The 24730-nt window shown below is 34.8% G+C and overlaps 2 protein-coding genes across 2 annotated transcripts; both read left to right on the top strand.

Moving 5' to 3' along the window:
* The first annotated feature begins 3865 nt into the window (after positions 1 to 3865).
* LOC147273943 (molybdenum cofactor sulfurase-like) lies at positions 3866 to 6373 on the top strand. Its single transcript, XM_086257211.1, has one exon. It carries the CDS (start codon positions 4287 to 4289, stop codon positions 6180 to 6182), a length of 1896 nt encoding a protein of 631 aa, XP_086113337.1. The 5' UTR covers positions 3866 to 4286; the 3' UTR covers positions 6183 to 6373.
* Positions 6374 to 18503: 12130 nt separating this feature from the next.
* Positions 18504 to 23343, top strand: HMGS (hydroxymethylglutaryl-CoA synthase / HMG-CoA synthase / 3-hydroxy-3-methylglutaryl coenzyme A synthase). Its single transcript, XM_086256356.1, has 12 exons — positions 18504 to 18860; positions 19617 to 19723; positions 20179 to 20311; positions 20779 to 20922; positions 21329 to 21487; positions 21606 to 21679; positions 21793 to 21868; positions 21980 to 22035; positions 22144 to 22231; positions 22345 to 22485; positions 22573 to 22722; positions 22902 to 23343. The coding sequence occupies exons 1-12, from the start codon at positions 18798 to 18800 to the stop codon at positions 23115 to 23117; spliced, it is 1407 nt and encodes a 468-aa protein (XP_086112482.1). The 5' UTR covers positions 18504 to 18797; the 3' UTR covers positions 23118 to 23343.
* Positions 23344 to 24730: the final 1387 nt, after the last annotated feature.

Below are 24730 nucleotides of genomic sequence, written 5' to 3'. Positions count from 1 at the left end.
CTCCTTTGGCAGGCAATGGTGGTCAATCGATCATGGATAATTTGTGCTCTAAATTCTAATTGATTATGACCCGCCAAAGGAGAGTTGCCCTCCGACTGCTTCTGCTTAATGTCATCTCGATCTGACTGTCCAGATGTACAAAAGGTATGATCAGGAAACAGAGAATGTACAGTACTGTACTATATATGTGATTGAACTATGTTTTCTTTACTGTTTATCAAAATTCTTTGCCATTTATCTGTGTTCCTATTGTAAGTGCATGCATGTGATGTGAGTTATCTAAGTTGTCACAATTGATTTATTATATGCGCGCTTCATCAAAAGGGGTAGCAGATAAATTGGGTGAACAACCTAATTTAAACAAATTGTGTGAGATCGATCACAAGGAGAAAATTAATGACATTGTCAAAGAATAATCTGGAATGCCAACTTTGAAACTTCTTAAACATAACATGTAATTAGTTTAAATTATTTACACATAAGTTTGTCCACTGGCTCCTCTTGTAAAATTGTAATGGTTTCTGCTATTTGCCAGTGAAGAAGATCAGTTAGGAATTCTGAACATAAAGAGGCTTGATGTGGGTATTCCATGTAGCCCGGCCCCAATAATATTATAGCATCCCATATCTTACATCCACCACAAGAGTTCAATTTCATCAAAGAAGAGTTTTGATATTCATACATCTAAATAGTTAGAGGGGTAATCATGTAAGAGTGCAACATAAAATTACGTACAACGATTAATGATTGTGTATGAGTGCCATATAAGTTGGAAAAGAATGAAATTTAGAGCAAAACACGTCTTCCTGAATATGACATATGGGCTTCAGAAATTCTAATTTATGTATTCCGCTAATGGAATTCAGATCCGCTTTTTCTCTATTGTTTAGGGATGGGTCGGTTTTTCCTAAAAACCAATCGAAACCGACGTCACCGAATCGAAAAAAAGACCATCTGACGATTGTTTGAAGAGTTGGTGTTGGTGCACCTATCAAACTGAAGGTGGCGGTTTGGAAATCACAAACCGTCAGTTTACCGATACCGAACCGACGGTTTCTTCTTCTTCTTCTCCTCCTCCTCTTTTCTAGTCTCTCTTCTTCTTCTTCTCTAGTTTCTCTTCTTCCTCTTCTTTGGTTTCTCCTCGTGAGCATCCCACAACCACCAAGAACCACCACCATCCCGAAGGTGGACGGTGAGCTTGGGCTTGGCAGCGGAGAAGCTCTAGGGAGTGGGTGCGACGGTGGCACATGTGAGGTGAGCTGCATGTGGTGGTGGGTTGTAGGCGAAGCTTTGGGGCTAAGTGGTCGGACCGGCGCCATGCAGAGGCTGGAGTTGGAGTTGCAACAGGTGACTAGGCGTTGGAGTTGGAGTTGAAGCAGGTGACTGGCGTTGGAGTTGGAGTTGCAGAGCGAGAAAGTGAAGTCCCAGCCACCGAAATCGACCTTGTCGACAGCGGTGGCGGTTCCGAAGCTAGCCATACCACCAATGGACGGTTTGTGAGTTTTGGTTCGGTTATCGAACCGAACCGAGCCCTACTACTGTTTATGATTAACTTTTAATTAGTCTTGTATTTATTACCTAAGGTATGAAGCAAAAAATGAGATTGATTGATAGCACTTTTTGGGTGTGAATGGTATAAACCCTTCGATTTATGTTACACAAACGAAGTTAAACAAACAAAAACAAGATAAACAGAAAATCCAAATCTCCACTAATAATATGTACACTATGATGAAATTGATGTCAAAGATCAAATTATATATATGTATTCCAATATTTAATGAGACAGCATACAAGTTATGTAAATAATACTATTAATGATTAACATAGAAAGAAACTCCCTCTCATTCCATGCATAATTAACATAGAAAGAAACTATTAATGATGCACAAGCCATAGTATTTCGACTTCGGGTGGTGGGAGAAGTTTTGGCTCCTGATGGGCATCTCTTGGATAATGTTAAGGAAGTTTTGCAGTTGTTTTCTTCGGTTAAATGTTGTTGTATTCCACGTTCTTATGATAGCGTTGCTCATGTTTTGGCTCGATTTGCTTTGTAGCTAGCAATGTTTGTACCTGAAATGTTGAGGTGCCTCCTTGGCTAATTTCTCATCTTCTAGCAGATGATGTAACTCATGATCCCAATGGATCATCAATGACAGCTTTGCTTCTCAAAAAAAAAAAAAAAAAAGTCACTTTACCAAACATATAATATAACATTTTCGCGCACATGGTTCTCTTAAGAAACTTTTGCGTGCCAGGCTATAATTTTAGCGTTTTGATAATGCATGACTAGCTAGCCATTCAATTCAAGTGTCTCTTATACTTTTGGTACATTGTACCTCATAGTTGATGGATCAAAATGATGCTTCTACTTGCAAATGGTGTTTAAACATTATTTCTGTTGGGCACTTGGGCATATACCAAGGATTGGTGAGGCCCAATAAACTCAACACGTGTAAACTTTTATCACAAAAAATCAGAATGGTATTTGTACGTAGTAAATTGATCACCTAATTTATATATTGTAGATTGTTGTATCTCCTTTAGATATGAGATTAATTATCCACACTCATAACTCCTAATTTCTTAGTTGATGTTGTCCAGTTGATCACGTACTATTAGTTGATATTTCTTAGTTTCACTCTTTAGTCTTTGCAGTCTATATTTTTGGTAGGTAGGTTTCTCAAACCGTCCCAAGCCCCTCTGGTAGGTGTACAAAGAATTGCCAATCCCACAAAAATGTAACACTGTTTTGCATTACATGCAGTTTTAACAATTTGGGTCCAAATCTTATTATGCAGGAGCTGATGATATCTAGCTAAGCTAGCAGCATCCATTGGACTTAGAGACAGGTCACATCAGCAGATTACATGAGCAGTAGATAAAGTACTCTTGCATATAAAATTTGTTTCAGATATAGACGTTTTCAATCTTATTAGGCAGTTTAATAAGTAATTAATAACGCACTGCCCTCAACTCCACGCAATCCAACAATGCCTCTGAAACCTTTCACATCCCCATCAATCGCTTTTAATCTGTTTACAATAATATAGAGTAGTTTGTTTAATTTCCATTGTTCTTTCTATCAAAGTTTGATCTGAAAATCTAGTGACCCATGACATCATAAGAGTGAATAGTCTTTAATTTGTTCTTAAGCAAATACACACTATAATATTTCATCCATACGTTCTATATTATCCTTTTATTTTGTGAGAAATTCTTACATATAAATATATAATGGACATTTCCGACATCTCTCTCATCATGCAAGCATCATGTAATGAATGTATATAAGAAAAGTGTTGTATACACTTATTAGTATGCAAGAGTTTTTCTGAACAATTCAGCCTAGTCTCAAAGGATAAAATTCAGCCAAAGTTTTTCCTATTTCAATAGCCTTATGGGGGATTACCAAAAGTTTAGCATACCCTAAAAGTTATCTGATTTTTTCTTTCAGAAATTTCAGAGAAGATTCTCAAATTGACCCAAAAATTTAATTTGCAAAGACTTTGAAAAGAGAGTCGTCACAATCGTCCACTAATGGAACAGATTGACAATTTGACATGTTGGCGGGTCCATAAGGCTGCCTGCACTAGAAAATGACTTGCGCAATTGTATGGCACAATATGGAAAATATCACACTAGTTAAGAAGGTACAGCTACTTGTGTTGGTTATAAGAAAAATTGATAACCTATTATTTGGTCACACAGAACAATTCAAAATTCAAAGCAGGTTTTGGCCTGCAACAGTTTCAGCCACTACTGAAAACCCCCATCTTACCCTTTTCTGTTTGTTGCTTTCCATTTCAGAATCTTAGGACAAAAGTTTCAAGGATGACAAGAAAGCTCATTATCTCTTAGGGAACAACCACAGCCACTTCATTCTTTGTTGGGAGAGACCTCAAATTTTAGGCTCATCATGGAAAACAAAAAGGGCTTCAGAATTGGAGATTCAACACAACACCAACTCAAACCAATTATTTGAAATGGTATTGACAATTGAGTGATTGTGATTAATGAATCAGCTCCCACTATTAATGCAACTGAATAGGTGATCAACATGGAAGACAAGGCCAGAAAAGTGAGAAGCATATGAATGACAGAGTCAATTCAATACATTGACTTGTTCATGGAATGCCCTTTAAGACACTACCTGTCCCCGGCCCCTCAATGATATTCAGCAAGACTTTTTTACATTTATGCACTGAGAATACCCAATAAAAGAAAAAAAAAATTGGAGAACCAGAAGCAAATAATTTCAAGTGTAGGGAAGAAAAAAAAGAGAAATGCAATCACCTTGCATTAGAGAAGCCTCAGAAGCCTGCTTACATGGTTGTTGTGCAGCACCTTTTCTTCATAATCAAGGGTCCTATGCTTCAACTCCAAAGTCTACAAACAAAGTCACCATATGCAGGTATGACTTCACTCTTGCAACAGCTTCCTCTCTCTACCCAAACACCCAATTCACCAATCATGAGTCCCTCCCTTCATTGCATGAATCATATTCCTATTTCAAGAAAGCATACCCCCAATACTCACAAACTGATCAGGCAGACAACATCAGAGCCCAAGAATATCACCATCTCACCCTCTCCAATCATGTATGTCTTGATTACATTGGACATGGCCTCTTCTCTTATTCTCAGCAACAGAAGCATTATCAAACACCTTCAGTTGCTTCAACATCATCTTCTCCTCCTCCTCCATTATTGCATTCCCCTGAACTATCCTTTTTCGATATTTCATACAAGTCCATAAACTTGCATACCCATGTACTGTATGGGGGACAAGAATCAGAATTGGAGATCAAAATGAGGAAAAGAATCATGGGTTATATGAACATATCAGAAGGTGATTACACCATGGTATTCACTGCCAATCAGTCATCAGCTTTCAAACTTGTAGCAGACTCTTATCCCTTTCGGAACAATCCGAGTCTTCTGACTGTTTATGACTACAAGAGTGAGGCAGTGGATGTGATGACAGAGATCTCTAAGAAAAGGGGAGGACGAGTCATGTCCGCCGAATTCTCTTGGCCTAATATGAGAATTCAGTCAAGAAAATTAAGAAGAAGGATAGTTAGTAAGAGGAAGACGAGGAAGAAGAAGGGGCTGTTTGTTTTCCCGCTTCAGTCAAGAATGACCGGAGCTCGGTATTCATATCTGTGGATGAGCATAGCACAAGAAAATGGGTGGCATGTGTTGCTTGATGCATGTTCATTGGGACCTAAGGACATGGACACTTTAGGCCTCTCTCTGTTTAAGCCTGACTTTCTCATTTGCTCTTTCTTCAAAGTTTTTGGGGAGAACCCATCTGGGTTTGGTTGCTTGTTTGTCAAGAAATCCATTGCTTCAGTATTAAAGGATTCAACCAATGCTACAAGCTTAGGAATTGTGAGCCTTGTCCCAGCATCAAGACCATCTCAGTTCCCAGAAGAGCCAACTGCTATGGGCCTTGAAATTGATCAAAAACAATCTAAGTTTGGGTTACAAGAGCACATTGGAGAAGTATCCATAAAGAAAAAGACACAAACATTTTCAGAAATTCTTGAACTAGAGAAACACTCTGAGTCTAGCCAATCCAAACTCCAACATTCAATCTCCAAGCTCCAGAACTCGGAGATCGAATGTAGGGGTTTGGATCATGCAGATTCATTAGGCCTAGTAGTGATTAGCAGGAGAGCCAGGTACTTGATCAACTGGTTAGTGAATGCATTGATGAGTCTTCAACATCCACACTCAGAAAATGGGCATCAATTGGTCAAAATCTATGGTCCAAAGATCAAATTTGACAGAGGACCAAACCTGGCATTCAATGTGTTTGACTGGAAAGGAGAAAAGATTGATCCAGCAATTGTGCAGAAGCTAGCTGATAGAAACAACATTTCACTGAGCTATGGTGTTTTGCACCACATTTGGTTCTCAGACAAGAAAGAGGAAGAGAGGGAAACAAAGTTGGAGACATGTATAAGTGAAGTGGAAGCAAGTGTTGTCTTGAACAACAAGAAAAAAGATGAATGCCATTCTGGGGTTTCTGTGGTCACAGCTGCGTTGGGGTTCCTGACTAACTTTGAAGACATTTACAGGGTTTGGGCATTTGTTTCAAGGTTCTTGGATGCAGACTTTGTGGAGAAGGAGAGGTGGAGATACATGGCACTCAATCAAAGGACTGTTGAGGTTTGAAGTAGATTTAAATTCTTTCATTCGTTCATATTATGAGGAACAATAATAACATGTATTATCAATAGAATTGAAGTGCATCCAATTATACACAAGCAAAATACACAAAATTGTAGAGGATTTAGATCGCTTCACATGTTATACTATCATAATGTTAATCTGAACTACTGATTAAGTGAATTTTTATTTGACAAGGGAGTTGACTATATAGAATTTCAACATTGTCTAACAAGAGAACGTACATAACCATAATTATATTCCACGTAATTGACACTATTAATGATCTTTATGTAAACTCCTATGAATTGAAATATTATTTTTGGGAAGTTTTTTTGACAATATATATCGATCGTACTTTCATGCTCTAATGTTCTAATGATTAAGAGTATTTACCTACTCATCGCTGCATATTAGATAAGTCTCTTGCCCTTTAATTCTCTTTCACAGTTAGCCTAACAGGGAGGCTACAATAATTGCATTGGGCCAGAGTTATTGGAGGGACCTCACAAAAGCTACATATATTGATATATAGTAGTACATGTAGGATCAAATGCCAACTCAAGAAGGATTTACTTGGACCCACAGATAATATAAAGTTCATACCCATATACTGTGCAGCCAAGCATAGATAAGGTGTATCAGGCTCATCATAATGATGACAATCTTTCGGATTAAATCATTAAATCTGTTAACTTTTGATCCAATAACTATTACTCTAGTGATATTTTTCTCCGTAATGTTATAGAGGTCCTAAATTTAGATTCCTCATCCTCAATTAAAAAAACAATAAAAGAGAAAGAGTCAAAAAACACTCAACCCAATTCATAATCCAAATATTCATGCAAAGCAAAACCCAAATTCAAATTGGAATATAATGCTCAAGCATCATATGATGAAGTTGGAGAAACAAGAAGAGACTAGGAGCATGAAGCCAGACACGGTTGAAATGGATCGGGAGATATATGTACTTGGATTGAATTTATAAAAAACTACTGGGCCTAGGCTCTTGATGACTGCACAGTTGGACCCAAAGGCCCAAATTCAGGAAGGGCTATGTCTTTTCACTAGAAAATTGATCTTCTCCACAGAAAGACCTGAGAAACATTCTTTTTCGAGTTGAGTGGCCTTAGCTCAGCCCAAAAGAATATTTTCTTTTTGATCATGATGGAGTGGAATTCGACTCTCAAATCTCCTCCAACTAAGGGAGAAAAATATCTTTAAATAAATAATTAATAGTTAGTCTAAATATTTATTATGCAAGGCCTTTCTCTCAATACACAAACTCATGTGTGGCGTTATAAGTCCAACACATAGACAACTTATATTGAGTTACGTGAAGATTTGGCCCATTATGTGTATTGCCTCTTCAAATATGATGAAAACAAAATTATAGTATCCAACGAACTCAAAAGCAATTAAGAGTAGATAAACTATTATGCAAGGTCTTATATTCGAGATTTATCTGTCAACAAATCTTTCTATTTCCAATTCTTAGAAAAAATTTCTAATCTATAAGTTTGTGGCTACTCTTCACTTGGACTTTTAAGTTTAATCATGATGAACTCTTGTTAACTTCCCTCCACACCTAATCTCAGGAAAGGGCCATTTAAAAAAGAAAAAATTATAGATTGAGTCTAGTTATTTTATACCTAGTTCAATTTTGGTCCACAATCTTTTTTAAGTTCTGTTTTGGTCCACTAATTGTTTCACTTGTTCAATAAAAGGTCCAGATTTATTTTCTCAAATTTGGTCTACCTTTTATCCTATCAAATCTCACCCAAATTCAGTAAACATATACTTGTTATAAGATTAAAGATAATTGACCCCAAAGTAGAGTACCCGAAACTGCCAATTTTTAAAACTTCACCTAATCTCAATTCTCTTAGATTATAATACTCAAAATTTGTTTTTATGACTAAGAAATGATGAAATATAACTTATACTTCAAACGCCGACTCTTTCTTTATTTGCCACTACCTTCTCATCTCTTTTCATATCTAGTCATCTGCAACACATCTCTCTTAAACCTAAATGTTCATTTGAGATTCAAACAATGGAAAACTAAAGAATAATTTAATCTAAGATTTCTCTTTCCATTTAGACTTTTGATGAATTAATGAAGATTAAAATCTCTTAAGAGTTTTTTCTTCATCTAATTAACCCATGTTGAAGTGGGTGTGCTAACATTAAAAACTGAAAAATCATAACCTGATAAAGAACCCAGTTTTATAGGTTAAAGTTTTTTTCCCCAATCTTTTTCAACATCTCTTGCAGTGCTTCAGCCACCTCCTCAAGTTCTTAGCTTTTTTTTTTTTTTTTTTAATATTTCTTTTGGGTTACAACTCTCTATTTCCATCAATAACATTTCATTAAATTAATTTAGGCTTGTACTGATGAGTGACAGTCCCGCACCATTCATTGTCCATCATATTCCTCCCTTTCTTGCTTGACAAATCATATATTGAAAGACTAAATGTTAGAATTTATAAAATAGAGAGAGGTCAAAGGACTTTGCATAAGATTAAAGGAGAGAGAACTGAAGAGGAGAGAGTCAAGAGAGAAAGAGTGAGTTAACTATGGCAGCCATGGTTCTATACAGGGGACGGAATCATGGGGAAAAAAGGAAGTCTCATAGCCATTTTTTTTTTTTTCAAGTTATACAAGTTAAATGAGAGACAAATGCCTAATTTCATTGTGAATCATAGGATTTTATAATGGACACATAAAACTTTATAATTAAAAATTTAGCTAGGTTAGGAGGCTGTAGTTTATAGTGTATGGCTGGCTTTGACTTTAATGTTATTATTTGCTTGATTTGAATAGTTGGAATAGGTTTAGCACTTTAGCCGTTTAGGAATCATATACAGGGTTAGGTGGGAATAAACAAAAAGAAAAAACATATAATAATGTTCATAAAATTAATTACTGTTAATTTAATTTATATAACTTTCACAGCTATCTATTTACCCAAAAACAAACTTTCATAGATAGTCGTTTCCATGTCCAACAACACTAAAATATCTGTAATCTGGATTATTGATTAGATAAGTTTTTATTAAATGTATAGTTGGGAGCAATAGTTTATTGGCACGTATAACATGTTATATGATGCATAATGTTCTCTAACAGAGCAATAATGTAATATAAACATATATGTTGTCCAATAAGAAATTCAGATCACACATTCAAATAAGAATCAACATAATCAATAATTTAAATTTATAGTCTTAACTATATAAACACCTTTTATTACAAATTGTTACAATCATATAATATACATACATTATTTCTTTAAATCTTTAAATAAAGTCTTAAAATGTAATTTTTGTTCCTTTAACTGTTTACTCATAAATAAACATTTCTTTTGGTGGAGATAAATAAACAATTTGGATACACAGTGAATACATATCTCCATTGTCAAAGATTATTGAAGCACTCCAACAAATATCATTTTGATAAAGTCGGCTGGATTACTCACTGAGTCGGTAGCTTAGCCTCCATTGTTTACCCTTCAAGGTTCAAGCATGATATCACACTGATGAAGTCAAAGTATCTCAAACGTGCAAGTTTTCAAATTTTATTCTTTAAGCCTGACACAAAAATACACTGGGATTCTTTATTTATTCCCAAGCATCAAAGAATTGAAGAAAACTAAGTAATAAGTTGCCTTCATTTATGCCCACTTGATCATATTGCAAATTACTCAATACATAAATAAATTTGATGTTAGAAATCAATTTCATGCACATAAATACAACAGTCTATGCCCTCTCCCAAAAAAAGAAGAAGGAAAATACAGCAGTCTATTGGGTTTCATTTTTTATTTTTATGGAAAGTCTATGTTGGTGCTTAACTAAATCTTAAAGATTACACTCTTGGGGTCTATTCTAAAATGTGACCAATCCTGTAATTCGATTTAACTGTCCATTTTTCAAGACTGCAAATTACTTTTATAAAAAACTATCAGTCAAACTTGATTGTTGAAAGTAACACATAATCTACAATAAATAAGTTTGGTAATACACTACTAATACTAATAATGAGACTTATTAAAATAAAAACCCTACACATATTGCCCCTTCCAAATGACTAAATTGAAAACAATATGAGTACAATTTAAGAAACTGAATGAGATCCCCAATATAGATAATTATTTCTTAATATCATTTAATAAAAAAGGATTAATAAATATAGTGGGTCCGGAATACGTGGCATCAACTTCGTAAAGGCCGCACTTTTGTTCCCACATCATTTTCTAAATTTTGAATGTGTTATCTCTTAATTATCCATCATATTTTGTATATCATATTAATCGAAGGCTCATCTTGAATGGCATAGTAGTGTACACTAATGCTTGCAAGTTTGGACTTGCTGCTCTCGTGCTTTACCAACCAAGTCACCGAGTCAGGCCCGCCTTGAGTTTTCGTCAAAGTCGTCGCTCATTTTTAATGCTTGAGAAAATAAATTAATTAGAAGTGGCAGGTGTATGTGTGTATTTGAAACACTCAGCAGCTTCAATCTGACTTACGTTGTTTTTCTCCTCACCCACCAACTTTGATAGAAACGTCATTTTTGGTTCCTAGGGAAAGATGTCGATTTTTGTTATCATTTGATCAACATTGGCATGCTACTTATATGAACATGATGATGAGAGTGAAGTATATCCTCCACTTATTTAAATACAATATATATTCATCAAATTAAATTTATATATATATGGGTTTTCAATTATCTAAATATGGTTGAAAAAGAGCATATTGGTGCTAGTGCGTCCAAATTGATTAATGCAAAATTTGTAGGACCCAAGTACCCAACTAAATTGTTATATATGTGGAAAAAATTAATAATAAAGAAGCCTACATGTTATAAATGTTGATATCATGTAAGTTAAAAAGATCATGATCATAAAGTTTGTAAGAAAAGGGTTTATAAATGATTGGTGATTTATATTACCTTTCTAGTTTCTATAATATATATATATATATATACATGCTCCTTCTATTGAGGTATATCTCAATTTATTTATGTTGAGGTATATCCTGTTATGGCCCACATGAATCGTTTTGTGTCGATCCGAACTGTTTAATTTTTACATCTCCATAGATAGATCATCTTTATAAAAAATTAGCCAAATCGGAAATCATTTGCCTATCTAACTTTGATCAAATAAATGGACGAACCAAATATTTTCGATGAAACCGTCCATTTGTTTTATCAAAGTTAGCTAGGCAAATAATTTCCGATTTGGCTAATTTTTTTGTAAGAATGATCTATCTATGGAGATGTAAAAATTGAACGGTTCGGATCGATACAAAATGACTCGTGTGGGCCCCAACAAGGTCATACCTCAACAGAATGAGCCTATATATATATATAAGTTGAAGAGTTTTACTAAATACAACCGTTTATGCAAACATAAATGATTGTAAACTGTTAATTGGTATGAGATTCAATAAAAAATTTACGTTAATTGTAAAAAAATAATGATGTGCATAATCGGTGTAAACATAGTCGATTATAGTAAAAAAAAAAATGAGACAATGCATACAATGTAGCAAGCTTTTTGAGTTAGCAAACAAATAAGTATGTGTTTCATGTACCATGGTACGTAGTATAGATATATGGGGTCTCGTAAAAGCATTTTACATGGATTGTATTCAGTCCACCATTCATGACCATATGTTGGTGGTGATAGCTTTTTCTGATTTTCAAGCAACCCAATGGTAGTTATAGACTTATAGTTATAGTTCTTTTCTTCTATTTTTTTTTTTCCCTTTGGAATCTCTTTTTTTTTTTTTTGGAATCTTATTAGCTGCAACTCATTACTGGTTGAATATAAAGCCTCCACCTAAAGAAAGGGAGAGAAGAAATAAAAAGAAGTGGTTGTTCCACATTGACAATTTGAGCAAATGATGGTATGAACTTTCCAAGCAGTGTTACAAATTAAGTATTTTTAATGTCCAAAAAGTCTACATATGTCCCTTTATCATTTATAAAGGTCGTTATGATTTTAATTTTTTTCAATCAAGTCTCTCTAATTAGCTGTTGTTAGCAATAAAGTCATTATCTAAGAGCAACTCTAACCATTTTTCTATATTTCCTTCAAATTTGGGTAAATTTGAGAAAAAAAAGTTTAAATTTGGGGAACGGCTCTCTAATACTAAAGTTGAAATTTCCCCAAAATCCAAACCATATAAAATTTAACTGTCGGAAGTTTTGGGAGAGTTTATGAAAACTTTTAGAGAAATCTCAAATTTGAAAAAATTTTAGAGAAGGGTTAGAGCTATATTTATGCCTATTTTCTTCAAATTTAAATTTGGAGAGATGTTTAGGAAATTGCTGGAGATACTCCAAGGAATCACATGACTCTTACATACAACATCAATTTATTTTTATAAGAATCCTAATTGAAAAATAAAAGAGGTGAAAATGAAACATACTTGTATTAGTAGACTCCACTTCGATTAGAGATATACACATATTATACCCAAAATATGGTATTACAAAGATCATCTTACCATTAATCACATGCAAGATTCTGTCTAACTAATTGAAGAGTTCTTTAGCCAGAAATTTAATTGCTAATTACAATGTCCTAATTGAAAAGATCAAAACTGTAGAGGCCAAATTGAGAAATACCATAACTACAAGGATTATAGTCATTTTCCCAAAATATGGTTATATTAGTGTAAATTTCGTAACTGCTGCAGCACTGCACTACACATGTTACATGTACAGCACAAAGAGTAAAACGACATCCACTTTGCGCACCCACGTCACCACGTGGCCTGATACCCCAGTCTCCAACTAAATTATTCAGCTCATAATTTGACTCCTCCAACTTGAACTACTTTTTTTGGTCAATCTTATTTATTTATTTATTTACTTTTACTTTAACTCCTTCAACTGCATCTTTATTTTTAGGTGAGTACCGCGAAATAAATAGATACCTCAGTCTGTCACATATGCGGTATGCCCATCTCTATTCATTAATTTTCTCCAATTTTTCACATATTTAACTTGAGTTTCATAGAAAATAAATAAATTTAAGGACGAATAGGTCCACTCTGAGTTAAATATATTCCCAGTCTTCTAAGAAATTTTCATCTGTTGATTATTTACTTTTTCTTTTTTCCTCCAAAAATCATTGCTATTTTCCTTTGTGTTTTCCCTTTCAGAGTAGCTCAAATTGATTTGAACAGACTTCAGAGATCTCAAGCATTTAACTTGATTTTAGAATATTTTATTGCCAGGATAAGGATTTGATGAGACACAAATTGGATACAAATAAAAGTGCCTCTATTATTTAAAAAAAAAAAAAAAACCCTGTCATTTCTCTCACATATATGTATATTAGTTCAGAAAATCATATATAATCGTCACATATTATAATTTTCTATTTATTACAATTTTATATCCAACTTATGATTTAATATAAATTTTGTACGTCGAATGTATTTGTTGCAGACAAATGACCCAAATTGCAAAGTCTGTTTACTTGTTGATTCTCTATTCTTGTTATAGTGGCAAAAAACAAAAAATGAAAAGGGCACGTTGAAATTGGCAAAGCCCTCCCTCTTAGACTATTATAATTTATACATCGATTAAGATTTATGATGGACTTCAGAAGCAGTCAAATTTGGTTGTCTAACCAAACATATTGTTTATTGCACCAAGGCGCAGTAGGCCCTACCTCAGATATTAACATGTCAACAATCAATAATAAAACAAATCAACCGAAAAAACTTTAATAATTAGCTACCTACATACACGGCCTGAAAATACAATAATACTCCAAAAATTTTGAAAATTTCTCTATTTTTCTGTAATATTAGAAATAATTGAACTCTATATTTATCATATAAGGAGAGAGAACTTGCATCAGTATCTCAATTTTAATTAATTTTTTAGTAGGGCAGTCGTGACACGTGTTTTGTACGATTTTATCACATACTTACATGTGTTCTAATTTTAAATTAAGTTATAATTTTTAAAATAAACAGTACATATAACGGTGATCATACCATATACGTGGTCAAACAGTCCTACTTAAGAATTTCTATCATGTAACTCACTACCCCATCTTTCATCACCACGGGTATTGATATTGAATACAATATTTTTTGTATTTTCTCTTAGTACAATATCACCTAAAATATATATATATATTTTTATTTTTAATATGATATTTAATACTTTAATTATCGAGAGTTAAATTATGCATTGATGCATGTTGGGGAATCATAATTCATAAAACATAATCGGACGGTGTTGGGAATCCACAAGGGGGTAGTTGGGACTTGGGAGTGTGTCTCTGTCACCAGATCTCCTAGTCACAAGTGGCATGTCTGGCTGGCTGTTAGGTTATATTATTAAATCTCAGCCTATTTTCATGGCCAAAAAAATCTCAGCCTATTTTCTTTTTATTTTTTGTTTTTGTAAGATACATATGAGGCTATGAGCCAATGAAATATATACACATATGAAGGGTAAAACTGTCACCATGAATCCACCAGAGACCAAAATATCCATTATTTCTTAGTTTTTGAATTCCAAAACATGTTATACTCTTTTGTTTGTTTTGTTGACACAACAATAACAATATATTTACCTTTTAGAAATTAGTAAAGTTTAAAGTAAGGTTAAATAACAAGTTCGCCTATGCTACAATGGTTGTATGGTAGAAAATCATATATGATGAGAGAAAATCTATATTCTCATAATGAAAGGAAAATTTCTCAAGAGATTTAAGGATTAAAAATGTGATTATATATCTTCGTGATTGTATGACAAAGTTTTCCTCCAGTAACAACTATTCCTTGGGCTTCTTTCTTTTTTATGCAAACAAAATGATTTACCATATTCTTTGAGTGCTGCTATTTGCACACCCTGTTTTTTCTTTTTGCACACCCTTTTGTAAAAAAAAAATCAAAACTAAAAAAAAAAGACACACTTACCCCTCACCCAACACACCCTAACTCAATTTTTTCTCTTTTGCACACCTCATCAACAAACAAAAAAAAACACACACACCCCCTTCATCTCCCTCACCCGACCACACCCACCGGCCACCCACGCAGCACCCACCTCCTCCCTCCCCTCCACGAAGCCCAGCCCCGTCGCACCCTCCCTCCAGCCCCGACCCAGCCCACCACCTTCCCCTCCACCTTCCCTTTTCTCTCTCTGCCACTGGCTGCTACAATCTCCTCTGCTCAGGCTTTATTCAAATCAACAGTGAAATAGCAATGGGTGCAAGCATCTCTCCTGTGTTATTGGGAAAAATGAAGCTGATACACTGCTAAGGGTTATTGGCCTTCTTTCCTATTCTCGTACTTGGCGGACAGTGCTTCGATGATTGAGTGGGGAGGTGAGGTTGTAAATTCAGAGCCTGATGGGCAGCACACCTCAACCCAAATGGGGTGGGAGGGGATGTGATGGGGCCGGGGCTGGGTGGAGGGGAGGGAGGAAGTCGGGCTGGGTGGAGGGGAAGGAGGTGGTCGGGCTGGGCTTGGTGGAGGGGAGGGAGGAGGTGGGTGCTGCGTGGGTGGCCGGTGGGTGTGGTCGGGTGAGGGAGATGAAGGGGGTGTGTGTGTTTTTTTTTGTTTGTTGATGAGGTGTGCAAAAGAGAAAAAATTGAGTTAGGGTGTGTTGGGTGAGGGGTAAGTGTGTCTTTTTTTTTTAGTTTTGATTTTTTTTGTATAAAAGGGTGTGCAAAAAGAAAAAACAGGGTGTGCAAATAGCAGCACTCTATTCTTTTGGGGTTAAACTCCTTTATCATAATTAAGAGTGATGTTTTGATTCAAGTAATAAGAGCACCGCTGCAGGTTTTGGGGAGCCCAATCCATTTAATTTGATTTGGAGAAATTTTTAAGAAAATCTCAAATTTAGAGAAATTTTAAAAAATGATTGGAGTTGTGTTTTATGTCATTTTTCTTCAAATTTTAATTTAGAAATAAATTTAAGGAAGGACAGTAAATGCTCTAACTAGTTGGCCAAACAAAACTTGTCAAAAAATGTTATATTAAATATCAACATTATTTCTCAATATTTCTTAGGCATTTCGAGTAACCATAATAATATTATGGTATTTTTATTTACAGTATTCTTTATTGATATCAATATTATGTATTCTCATACCTTGATTATGCTACACATTAACATAGGACAAATGATACAAAGAACTTTATGAATTAAGCGACACACACAACCTAGAAAAAAAGTGATTGCTTGATAAACACTCCACTTATCCATTCAATTTTTCTTTTGGTAAGTAATACTTCTCCATTCATTGCCAATTTTGCAACACTAGCATGCTTTAAATGCTTTAATGAGTAGCTTTAAAGTTTAAACACACATTGACAAAAAAAAAAGGTTTACACACACAAAAACAAAGCTATGCCACCTGCTGATCTTATATGTGCTTTTAATTAGCCTCCATTAGGCTGAGGCCAGGTCATGACAACTATTAAGCAATAGCTTGGGACCCTTGTGTCTCCATCTTGTATTAACAAATTTTTAATTTAGTCAACTGGTAAAATTTGTTAGGGAAGTTGCCTAACTTATTGTTTCCTAAAAGTCTTTTTATCACAAATTTTTTTTTTAATTTGAAAAAAATATCAATTTGGTTCTTAAAATGCATTTTCATTCAATATGATCCTCCATATTTACCACTGCACATTAATGTTGCTATTCTGTTCAATTCCATTTGAATTACCGTTAAAAATGGTCAAGCAGCATGAAACCTTTTTTTAAGGGTAAAAATGTCTTAACACACCCTCTCATTAAGACTTGGGTTGGGGATCATTTTTTTCTTTTATTTTTTTAATTATTTTATTTTTAATCTTTTTTAAGTGTAAACTTGGAATTAAAGAATTTTTAGAGTCTTTTAGGATGGTTATGGGACGTGTGAAGACCATTTTGGCCCTCAGAAAAGGTCATGTGCACTGAACATGACAAATTTTGACGCAAATTCAGATGAAATACAACAAAAGGACAACATTTATGTGCGGCAGTAAAGATGGAGGACCACATTGAGTGAAAATGCACTTTAAGGACCAAATTGATATTTTGGTCAAGGTTGAGGGACAATTTATGATAAAAAAACCTTCCTAAAATTATATACTTAGCTATATTAAGGTGATAGGGTTTATAACTTCAATGACAGCGTACCTCCTCCATTTTCAATGTAAGAGTCTGATTCTCACCCATTCTTTAAAGGGTTAATTATAATTTATTTTCCTAAATTATTGGGGAATGCATTTGTTCTCTAAAATAATTTTGTTTAACAGTTAATTAATATCCTATATTATGTTCCGTCAAATAGAAGATTCCTAATTTGTTAAAAAAATTGTATTCTCTATCAGTTTTGCACACGTGGTGTTCGAAGAGAGTGCCATGTGTGCTCATTTGATATTTTTTTTACAAAAAAGAATTATGTGTTTGACAAAACATAATATGAGGGTAAAATGTCTAAAAATTTAATTTGGAAGACAAAGTTCCAATCTCGGTGGACAAATTATAATTAACCTTTTTTGAATAATAAAAATGGAGACTTTCATTTAGGTCCTTTAGTTTTATAATATACAGACTAAAGTTTTATGACTTTTAAAATTTTAACTAAAGTCTAATAATATTATAACTATTCTATGTTACATAATATTTGTGCATTAGTTTATATTTTTTTCACACATAACAGGCACCGAGTGTTCAGCGGCTATTTTCGAGTGTTCGGTAATGCATTTTTACTTATTTCTCAAGCCCTAGTTTGTTGGCTTTATATTAGGTTTTTAACTCTGAGATTTTGGTCTCCGTCCAAAATCTCAGAGTTAAAACCTAATATGCAGGTTCCACAAACCTTATTCTATACCCTAAGAAGATATGAGGTGAACTCATATCATATACCCTAAAAAAAAAACATTTATTTGACAAGACAATAATCAAAGAGTTTTATTTAGAAAAAATAAAAACTTTATTTAAAACAAAAATGATAAAAAAATGATAAATTTTTTTTTTCAAATAATAAATATTAAAAGAACTAAACTCTAATTTTTCCTAATAAGAAGTCAATTCTCGCTGTTTTACGAAGTTACAGGTAAAACCGTAAAAACAGAAAGAAGAAACGCATGCGGTGAAAAATGATACGAACACCCTGTGAGTTTAGCAAAAATCCAAAATAAGCAGAGCAGTAAAAAAACAGAAAAAGCCAATTGGGATGCCGTTTGCCATCGTGACATGAAGGCAGGGGGGGTAAATTTGGGGAAAGTTAGCGGTCAAAGATAGAAGGCGCCCTCCATCCCATCATATTTGCACGAAGCTCACGAAGTCTGCATTTTCGCACTGTGAAAGAGGCTTGCCTTCTCTCTCTATATATACCCAGCGAGGCCTCCCAAATGTGAGCACCTCCACACCTCTCTCTAGCTCGTTGCGAATTTCGTGGACTCTGTGTGAGTGAGAATCCCATTCCCCTCTCTCTCTCTCTCTCTGACCTCTGCGAAGAAGAGCAGGAGCTGTACGAACAGAGAGAGCGGAAAGCTTTTCTGGTGCTGCTATTTGGATCGCTCTGTTAGATTGTTTGCTGAGGGATCGATCGTTCAAGTCAGAAAAAGAAGCAGAGCGAAAATGGCCAAAAACGTCGGAATTCTCGCCGTCGACATCTACTTCCCTCCTACCTGTATTCAGCAGGTGACGATCTCTCACTCACTCTCTCTGTTTGTTTGTTTGTTTTTTTTTTTTTTTTTTCCATTTTTTTTTTTTTTGGGTTCGCTCACATCACATCCTTGTGTGTCTGCGTGGTTGGAGTTTCTTTTCCGTTGCTGCGAGAAGTAGAAACGATGCTTGATTTTTTGGATTCGTTGTTCGCTTGCTTATTTTTGTTAAATCAGAAAAAAAAAAAAGGAGAAAAGAGCTCAGCTAATTAATTAGTTGATTTTTTTTAAAAAAATTATGAACTACTTGAAAATATGAGAATCCTGTTAGCGTCAACTCCAAAGTGTTCTTGACGTTTTTCCTGTAATGTGTGAATTAGTATTATTATTGTTAGTAGCCATTTTGATCTGGAATTAGATGAAAAAAAAATAAAAAAAATTATTAATTTAACTTTATATTAACTTTTTTAAAAATTTCTTGTGCATTTTTACTTCGTTTGTTGTTCAGAATTTTAACTTCGCACGTAGTGTGACTATAATTTTATAAAAAAAAAAAAAAAAGTGAGATAAATTTTTTATTTTTTAAATTTCCAGAAATAATTTTAATATTTTATGTTTTTACAATTGCAATAACATACACACAAAAAAGGAGTATTGGTGGTGTTAAAAGCTAATGTTGCTCAGAGCTACAATTCCCTGCAGTGTTGAATTGATATGTTTACCATGAAGTCTTGTCAGCCAAATCACTTGGATATGCATCAACTAATGAACTTTTTCATTGTTTATGCAACAGGAAGCCTTGGAGGCTCATGATGGTGCCAGTAAAGGGAAATACACCATTGGACTTGGACAGGATTGCATGGCATTTTGTTCAGAGGTGGAAGATGTCATCTCTATGAGGTACTAGTTCTACATTCATTCCTTGATATTTTTATAACTTAACACATTGTATTACTTCCCTCATTGCGATTGCATTTAGTATTAATTAGTTTTAAGAGCACAAGGACACCAAAAGTGTCTGACTTAAACACTGGAAAACTGATGATTCAGAATGAAAACCTGCATAGAAAATGGGACCTTCTAATCCAGTTTGGACATGATAACCGTAATTGTTGGGAAAAAGATCTTGTAAAGGAGAAAATATTAAATAAATTTTCAGATGCCATAGTATGGTCTCATTTTCTTCCAGCACATTTCTATTCTGTTGTGTATATTAGTCCTAAAATGAGTTATGGTTTTTCTGAATCACTTTAGAAACTGTGCATTATCGTCACCTTCTACATTTAATTGTATATTTATTAATTCCAGCATCTCGTTGAGAGCTAATCATTAACCTACTCTTTTTGGATTTTCAGTTTGACAGTGGTTACCACCCTTCTTGAGAAATATGGGATTGATCCAAAACAAATTGGTCGGCTGGAAGTAGGCAGCGAGACTGTGATAGACAAAAGCAAATCGATTAAGACCTTCCTGATGCAAATTTTTGAGGTATTGCCTCAGTGATTTTAGATACATTTTGTCTTGATTCTGTTTTTTGGTTGATGGGGTATGATCAGTCAAAGTGAAATATGTTATAGGATTAGAATGTCAGATGAGGTACAAATGAGAAACATTATTTAAACAGAAAATGTTGGCTCAAAATAATGTCTACCCTTTGGTTATATAGAAACTTTGATCTACTTGTAAAAGCCAAAAATTGGGTTTATCAAGTGGTGAAAGACATAATTGACTAAATGAACTAGCTTGGGTTATTTTGGCTCTTGGGTTCAAATCACAACTCTTGCTTATTTTCACTGTGTTTGGAAGTTCATTGAGCTTTTCCTTTTTAGTTTTACCTGTATGCTCTGCCATTAATTTCCTTTTAATAAGATTTGTTCGGTATGCTTTTTTATGCCCTATCTTATGCTAAGTCCATCAAAACATTTTAACACTGATTCTCTCTGATGTTAATGCAGAAGCATGGAAATACTGACATTGAAGGTGTTGACTCAACTAATGCTTGCTATGGAGGAACTGCAGCTTTATTCAACTGTGTCAATTGGGTAGAGAGTAGCTCGTGGGATGGACGCTATGGGCTTGTCGTGTGCACTGACAGTGCGGTAATGACCATACACATTTCCCTGGGCTGATGTCTTTTTTCTTTTCCTGTCCATGATATTAGATATTAAATACACATTTCCCTGGGCTAATGTCTTCCTAGGCAACAATGTTTGGATGTGAAAATTATTTTTTATTTTGTTTGTTTTTTCTTTTGGGGGTGGGGCAGGGGAAAGGGGCATTTATTGGGGTGTAATTCACCACATAATATTATGTCACTTGACAGCATAAAATTACAAGGTCATGGCAGCAAATACTTATGAACTCTGAGATGCATTTATATTTTTTCATTTTGTTTGTTGTATCCAGTGCTGTATGTGCATACACATCAAGATACTGATTCACTCAATGTTAGAGCTAGACAGCTTTTTATTTCAGTATTTTTAATCTCTTTATCTCCTCTGTCAGGTCTACGCAGAAGGACCAGCACGGCCAACTGGTGGAGCAGCTGCTATTGCCTTGCTAATTGGACCTGATGCTCCTCTTGCTTTTGAAAGCAAAATTAGGGGGAGTCATATGTCTCATGTCTATGATTTTTACAAGCCCGACCTTGCTAGTGAATATCCGGTAATTCTTCCCACTGTTTCTGATATGTACATGTTTCAGACAAAAGGAGTCATATCTACTATTTAATGATCAAATTGTCAGTTTTGGAGATTCTATAATTTAACGGCTATCTTTGTAGGTGGTTGATGGGAAACTTTCTCAAACATGTTATCTGATGGCTCTTGATTCTTGCTATAAGCAAATGTGTAAAAAGTGAGTTCCTATAAAAAAACCGAAATCATTCTACTTTGTTCTTGTTTTATTTTTGCTATAGTTGTGCCTCTGTAAATGCCTAATTGGTTTTTTTTTTTTTCTGCCCACTATAGGTATGAGAAAATCGAAGGCAAACAATTCTCTCTCTCTGATGCTGAGTACTTTGTATTTCATTCTCCATACAACAAGGTATATTCTTAGCACTTATGATCTTGCAACCGATCACTCTTTCTGTTTTTCAATCGAAATATTAAAATGTTTTTTTCCTTTTAAAATAATTTTTATTTGGAATTATTGCAGCTCGTACAAAAAAGCTTTGCTCGTTTGGTGTTCCAGGACTTCACAAGGAATGCCAGGTTCTTGTCTTTCCTTCATCCCTCTAAGAATCATAATGGCTACTTGTGGATATTTATTCTTAATATACATGTACTTTGGTGATTTATTATATTTGCTTCCATATGCAGTTCCATTGATGAGGCTGCTAAAGAAAAGCTGGCACCTTTTTCGAGCCTATCTGGTGACGAGAGCTACCAAAGCCGGGATCTTGAAAAGGTATAGTTAAAACCCTCGAATGATGGGGGTGTTGATGTTAATTCTAATTTATCCCAGTTGGTCTAAATTATTTAATTGCTAACTTAGTTTTAACTTAATATATTTAACTACAGGTATCTCAGCAAGTTGCAAAGCCCCTATATGATGCTATGGTGCAACCAACAACTTTGGTCCCAAAGCAAGTTGGAAACATGTACACTGCATCTCTTTATGCAGCATTTGCATCCCTCCTTCATAACAAAAACAGCGCATTGGTAAATGCCCTAAATTTATAATGTAAAAGGCTTGCCTTCACTTGAAAATTTGAAATGTTTGTTCTAATAAATTGTCTTTGATAACAGGATGGCAAGCGTGTGATACTGTTCTCTTATGGAAGTGGCTCAACTGCCACTATGTTCTCATTGCAAATCCGTGCTGGTCAACATCCATTTAGCTTGGAAAACATTGCAGCCGTGATGAATGTTGGAGAGAAGTTGAAAGCAAGACACGAGGTACTTGTTTTTTTTCTTCATTTTCCCATAAAGCATAATTTCATGGAATATCAGTCAGCTATGAAAATTAGAACCTTATGCTATTGCTACTGGATGGGAAGTCTGGAGAATCCATAATTGTTTGATATAAAGGTGCTCTGTTGTGGAATTTATTTATTGTACATGTTTCTTTAATGCAGTTCCCTCCAGAGAAGTTTATTGAAGTGATGAAGATCATGGAGCACAGGTATGGAGGCAAAGACTTTGTGACGAACAAGGACATTAGCCTTCTACTTCCAGGCACGTACTATCTCACCGAAGTCGACTCTAAGTATCGTAGATTCTATGCTCAGAAGGATGGGGACTGTACCGCTGCCGCCCCCGGCAAGAATGGTGTGGTTGCCAATGGTCACTAAATGGTGAACATAACCAAGTCTGTAATGCCATGAAGTTGGCATTTATGTTCTTAGATGTCAGTTGTAATTTGTAAGGAGAAAGAATATCCTTGGCTTCCATAAGTTTGTATGTTAAAGCAAATAGTTTGTTTGGCAGCAAGTGTTGTCAGTTTAATTTTTTTTTTTCTCTTTAATAAATTGTTACAACAATAGTTCACCTTGTTAAAACCTAAAAAGGCTTGTGATACTGAGCCTCCCATGATGATGATGATATTGTACCAGAGTCGAAGTCCTTGACATGGAACCCATGCTTGAGACCTCGTTGTACTTGTACTGTAAAGCTCTCTTTTCATGAACTAATTGATGAATCTTGAAAAAAGGGAATGGGTTGACTGTCTGATGAAAAATGTATTATTATGCTTATGATCGATGCCATTATGGTATTTGGGTTCATGGTATCTGGTAACTGGTTGGCTTGGTGCCTTGTTGATGTAATGGTAAAGACTTTTATATTCAAAAAGAGCAATGTAAGAGTTCGATTAAGCTCTCTTAATTTAAGTGGTGAGGGTGGGTAGGGCATCCAAGTGGTGTGGGGGGGTGGGTTGGGTACTGGTTAGAATTAGAGTAAGTCTAGGATTTGATATCCTTTACTGTGACAAAAATTAAAGTCAAAATTTGATTATCATTTATTTTTTTGGTACATACTAAGTGGGAGAGACCAAAACTAGCCAAGAATTTGCAACAGAGTTCTTAACAAAGTCGAACTCTTAGCAAAGATGTGGAGCGAAACTATTCTATTTCTGGAAAGCTATGCATGAGTAAAATGGACGGGCTGAGAAAGAAGAGAAAAGAAAAGTTTGGCGCGAGATGAAAAGACAAATATGACCCTGATTAGACCAGTCAAAGCCTGCCATTGTAGTCAAAATATCAGTGTGATATTAAAACATATAAAATAGAGTTTGATGTCAAATGGGACGATAGAACCCAATTTTGAGGTGGGTGAGTCAGCCACGAATATCCTGTAGAATCTGGATAATGATACTTACATTAATTGATTTGGGCACAAAATCAGATTTTTGATTTTGGGGCACTCGTTATGAAGTTTGGGATGTATTTAGGGCATGCACAATGGTGGGGTGTGTTGAGGGCATGAAGGAATTTCCGAATTTGCATACTAAAGACTTGAAAACAATGTCAAACTACCTACTGCTAAAACGCTGGGGGACAAAAAATTTGGTTGCTGCTTATGAGTTGGGAGAGAGCTCATAAACTTGACTCTAGCCGACAAGTCAACAAAATTCACTTGTAAAAACAGATACAATATATAATCAAAGTCCCTCTTTTGGCTTCACCCATTGGACCATTCGAGCTTGTCAAAACTTAAGTCTTTAACATATTTTGTAACCCAAATAAGAATGTTGAATGGAATAAGAATTTGCCCAAGCTCCATCCCACCATTTTAGGTTTGAGTAATGCCACAGAAATTACATTTTCTGATAACATTATATAGTATACATTAACACCATTCAACAGAGTTTGGACGCTATCACAAAGAGCTCGAGCACCACTAAGAGATTATATTTTTAAACTCTAAGAAAATGATTAAATATTTTCAAAAAGTCTAAATTTTTTCT

The sequence above is a fragment of the Dryas octopetala genome, chromosome 9 (genome assembly GCF_963921425.1).
Source record: "Dryas octopetala chromosome 9, drDryOcto1.1, whole genome shotgun sequence".
Taxonomy (NCBI): domain Eukaryota; kingdom Viridiplantae; phylum Streptophyta; class Magnoliopsida; order Rosales; family Rosaceae; genus Dryas; species Dryas octopetala.
This window is presented reverse-complemented; position numbering and strand designations above follow the sequence as displayed.

Excerpts from the sequence above, each read along its gene's own strand:
- HMGS (XM_086256356.1), top strand. The coding sequence starts at position 18,798 with ATGGCCAAAAACGTCGGAATTCTCGCCGTCGACATCTACTTCCCTCCT. Across the intron at positions 21,680-21,792 it reads TATAAGCAAATGTGTAAAAA|GTATGAGAAAATCGAAGGCA; the intron begins GTGAGTTCCTAT and ends TGCCCACTATAG. Across the intron at positions 22,486-22,572 it reads ATAACAAAAACAGCGCATTG|GATGGCAAGCGTGTGATACT; the intron begins GTAAATGCCCTA and ends CTTTGATAACAG.
- LOC147273943 (XM_086257211.1), top strand. The coding sequence starts at position 4,287 with ATGCAATCACCTTGCATTAGAGAAGCCTCAGAAGCCTGCTTACATGGT.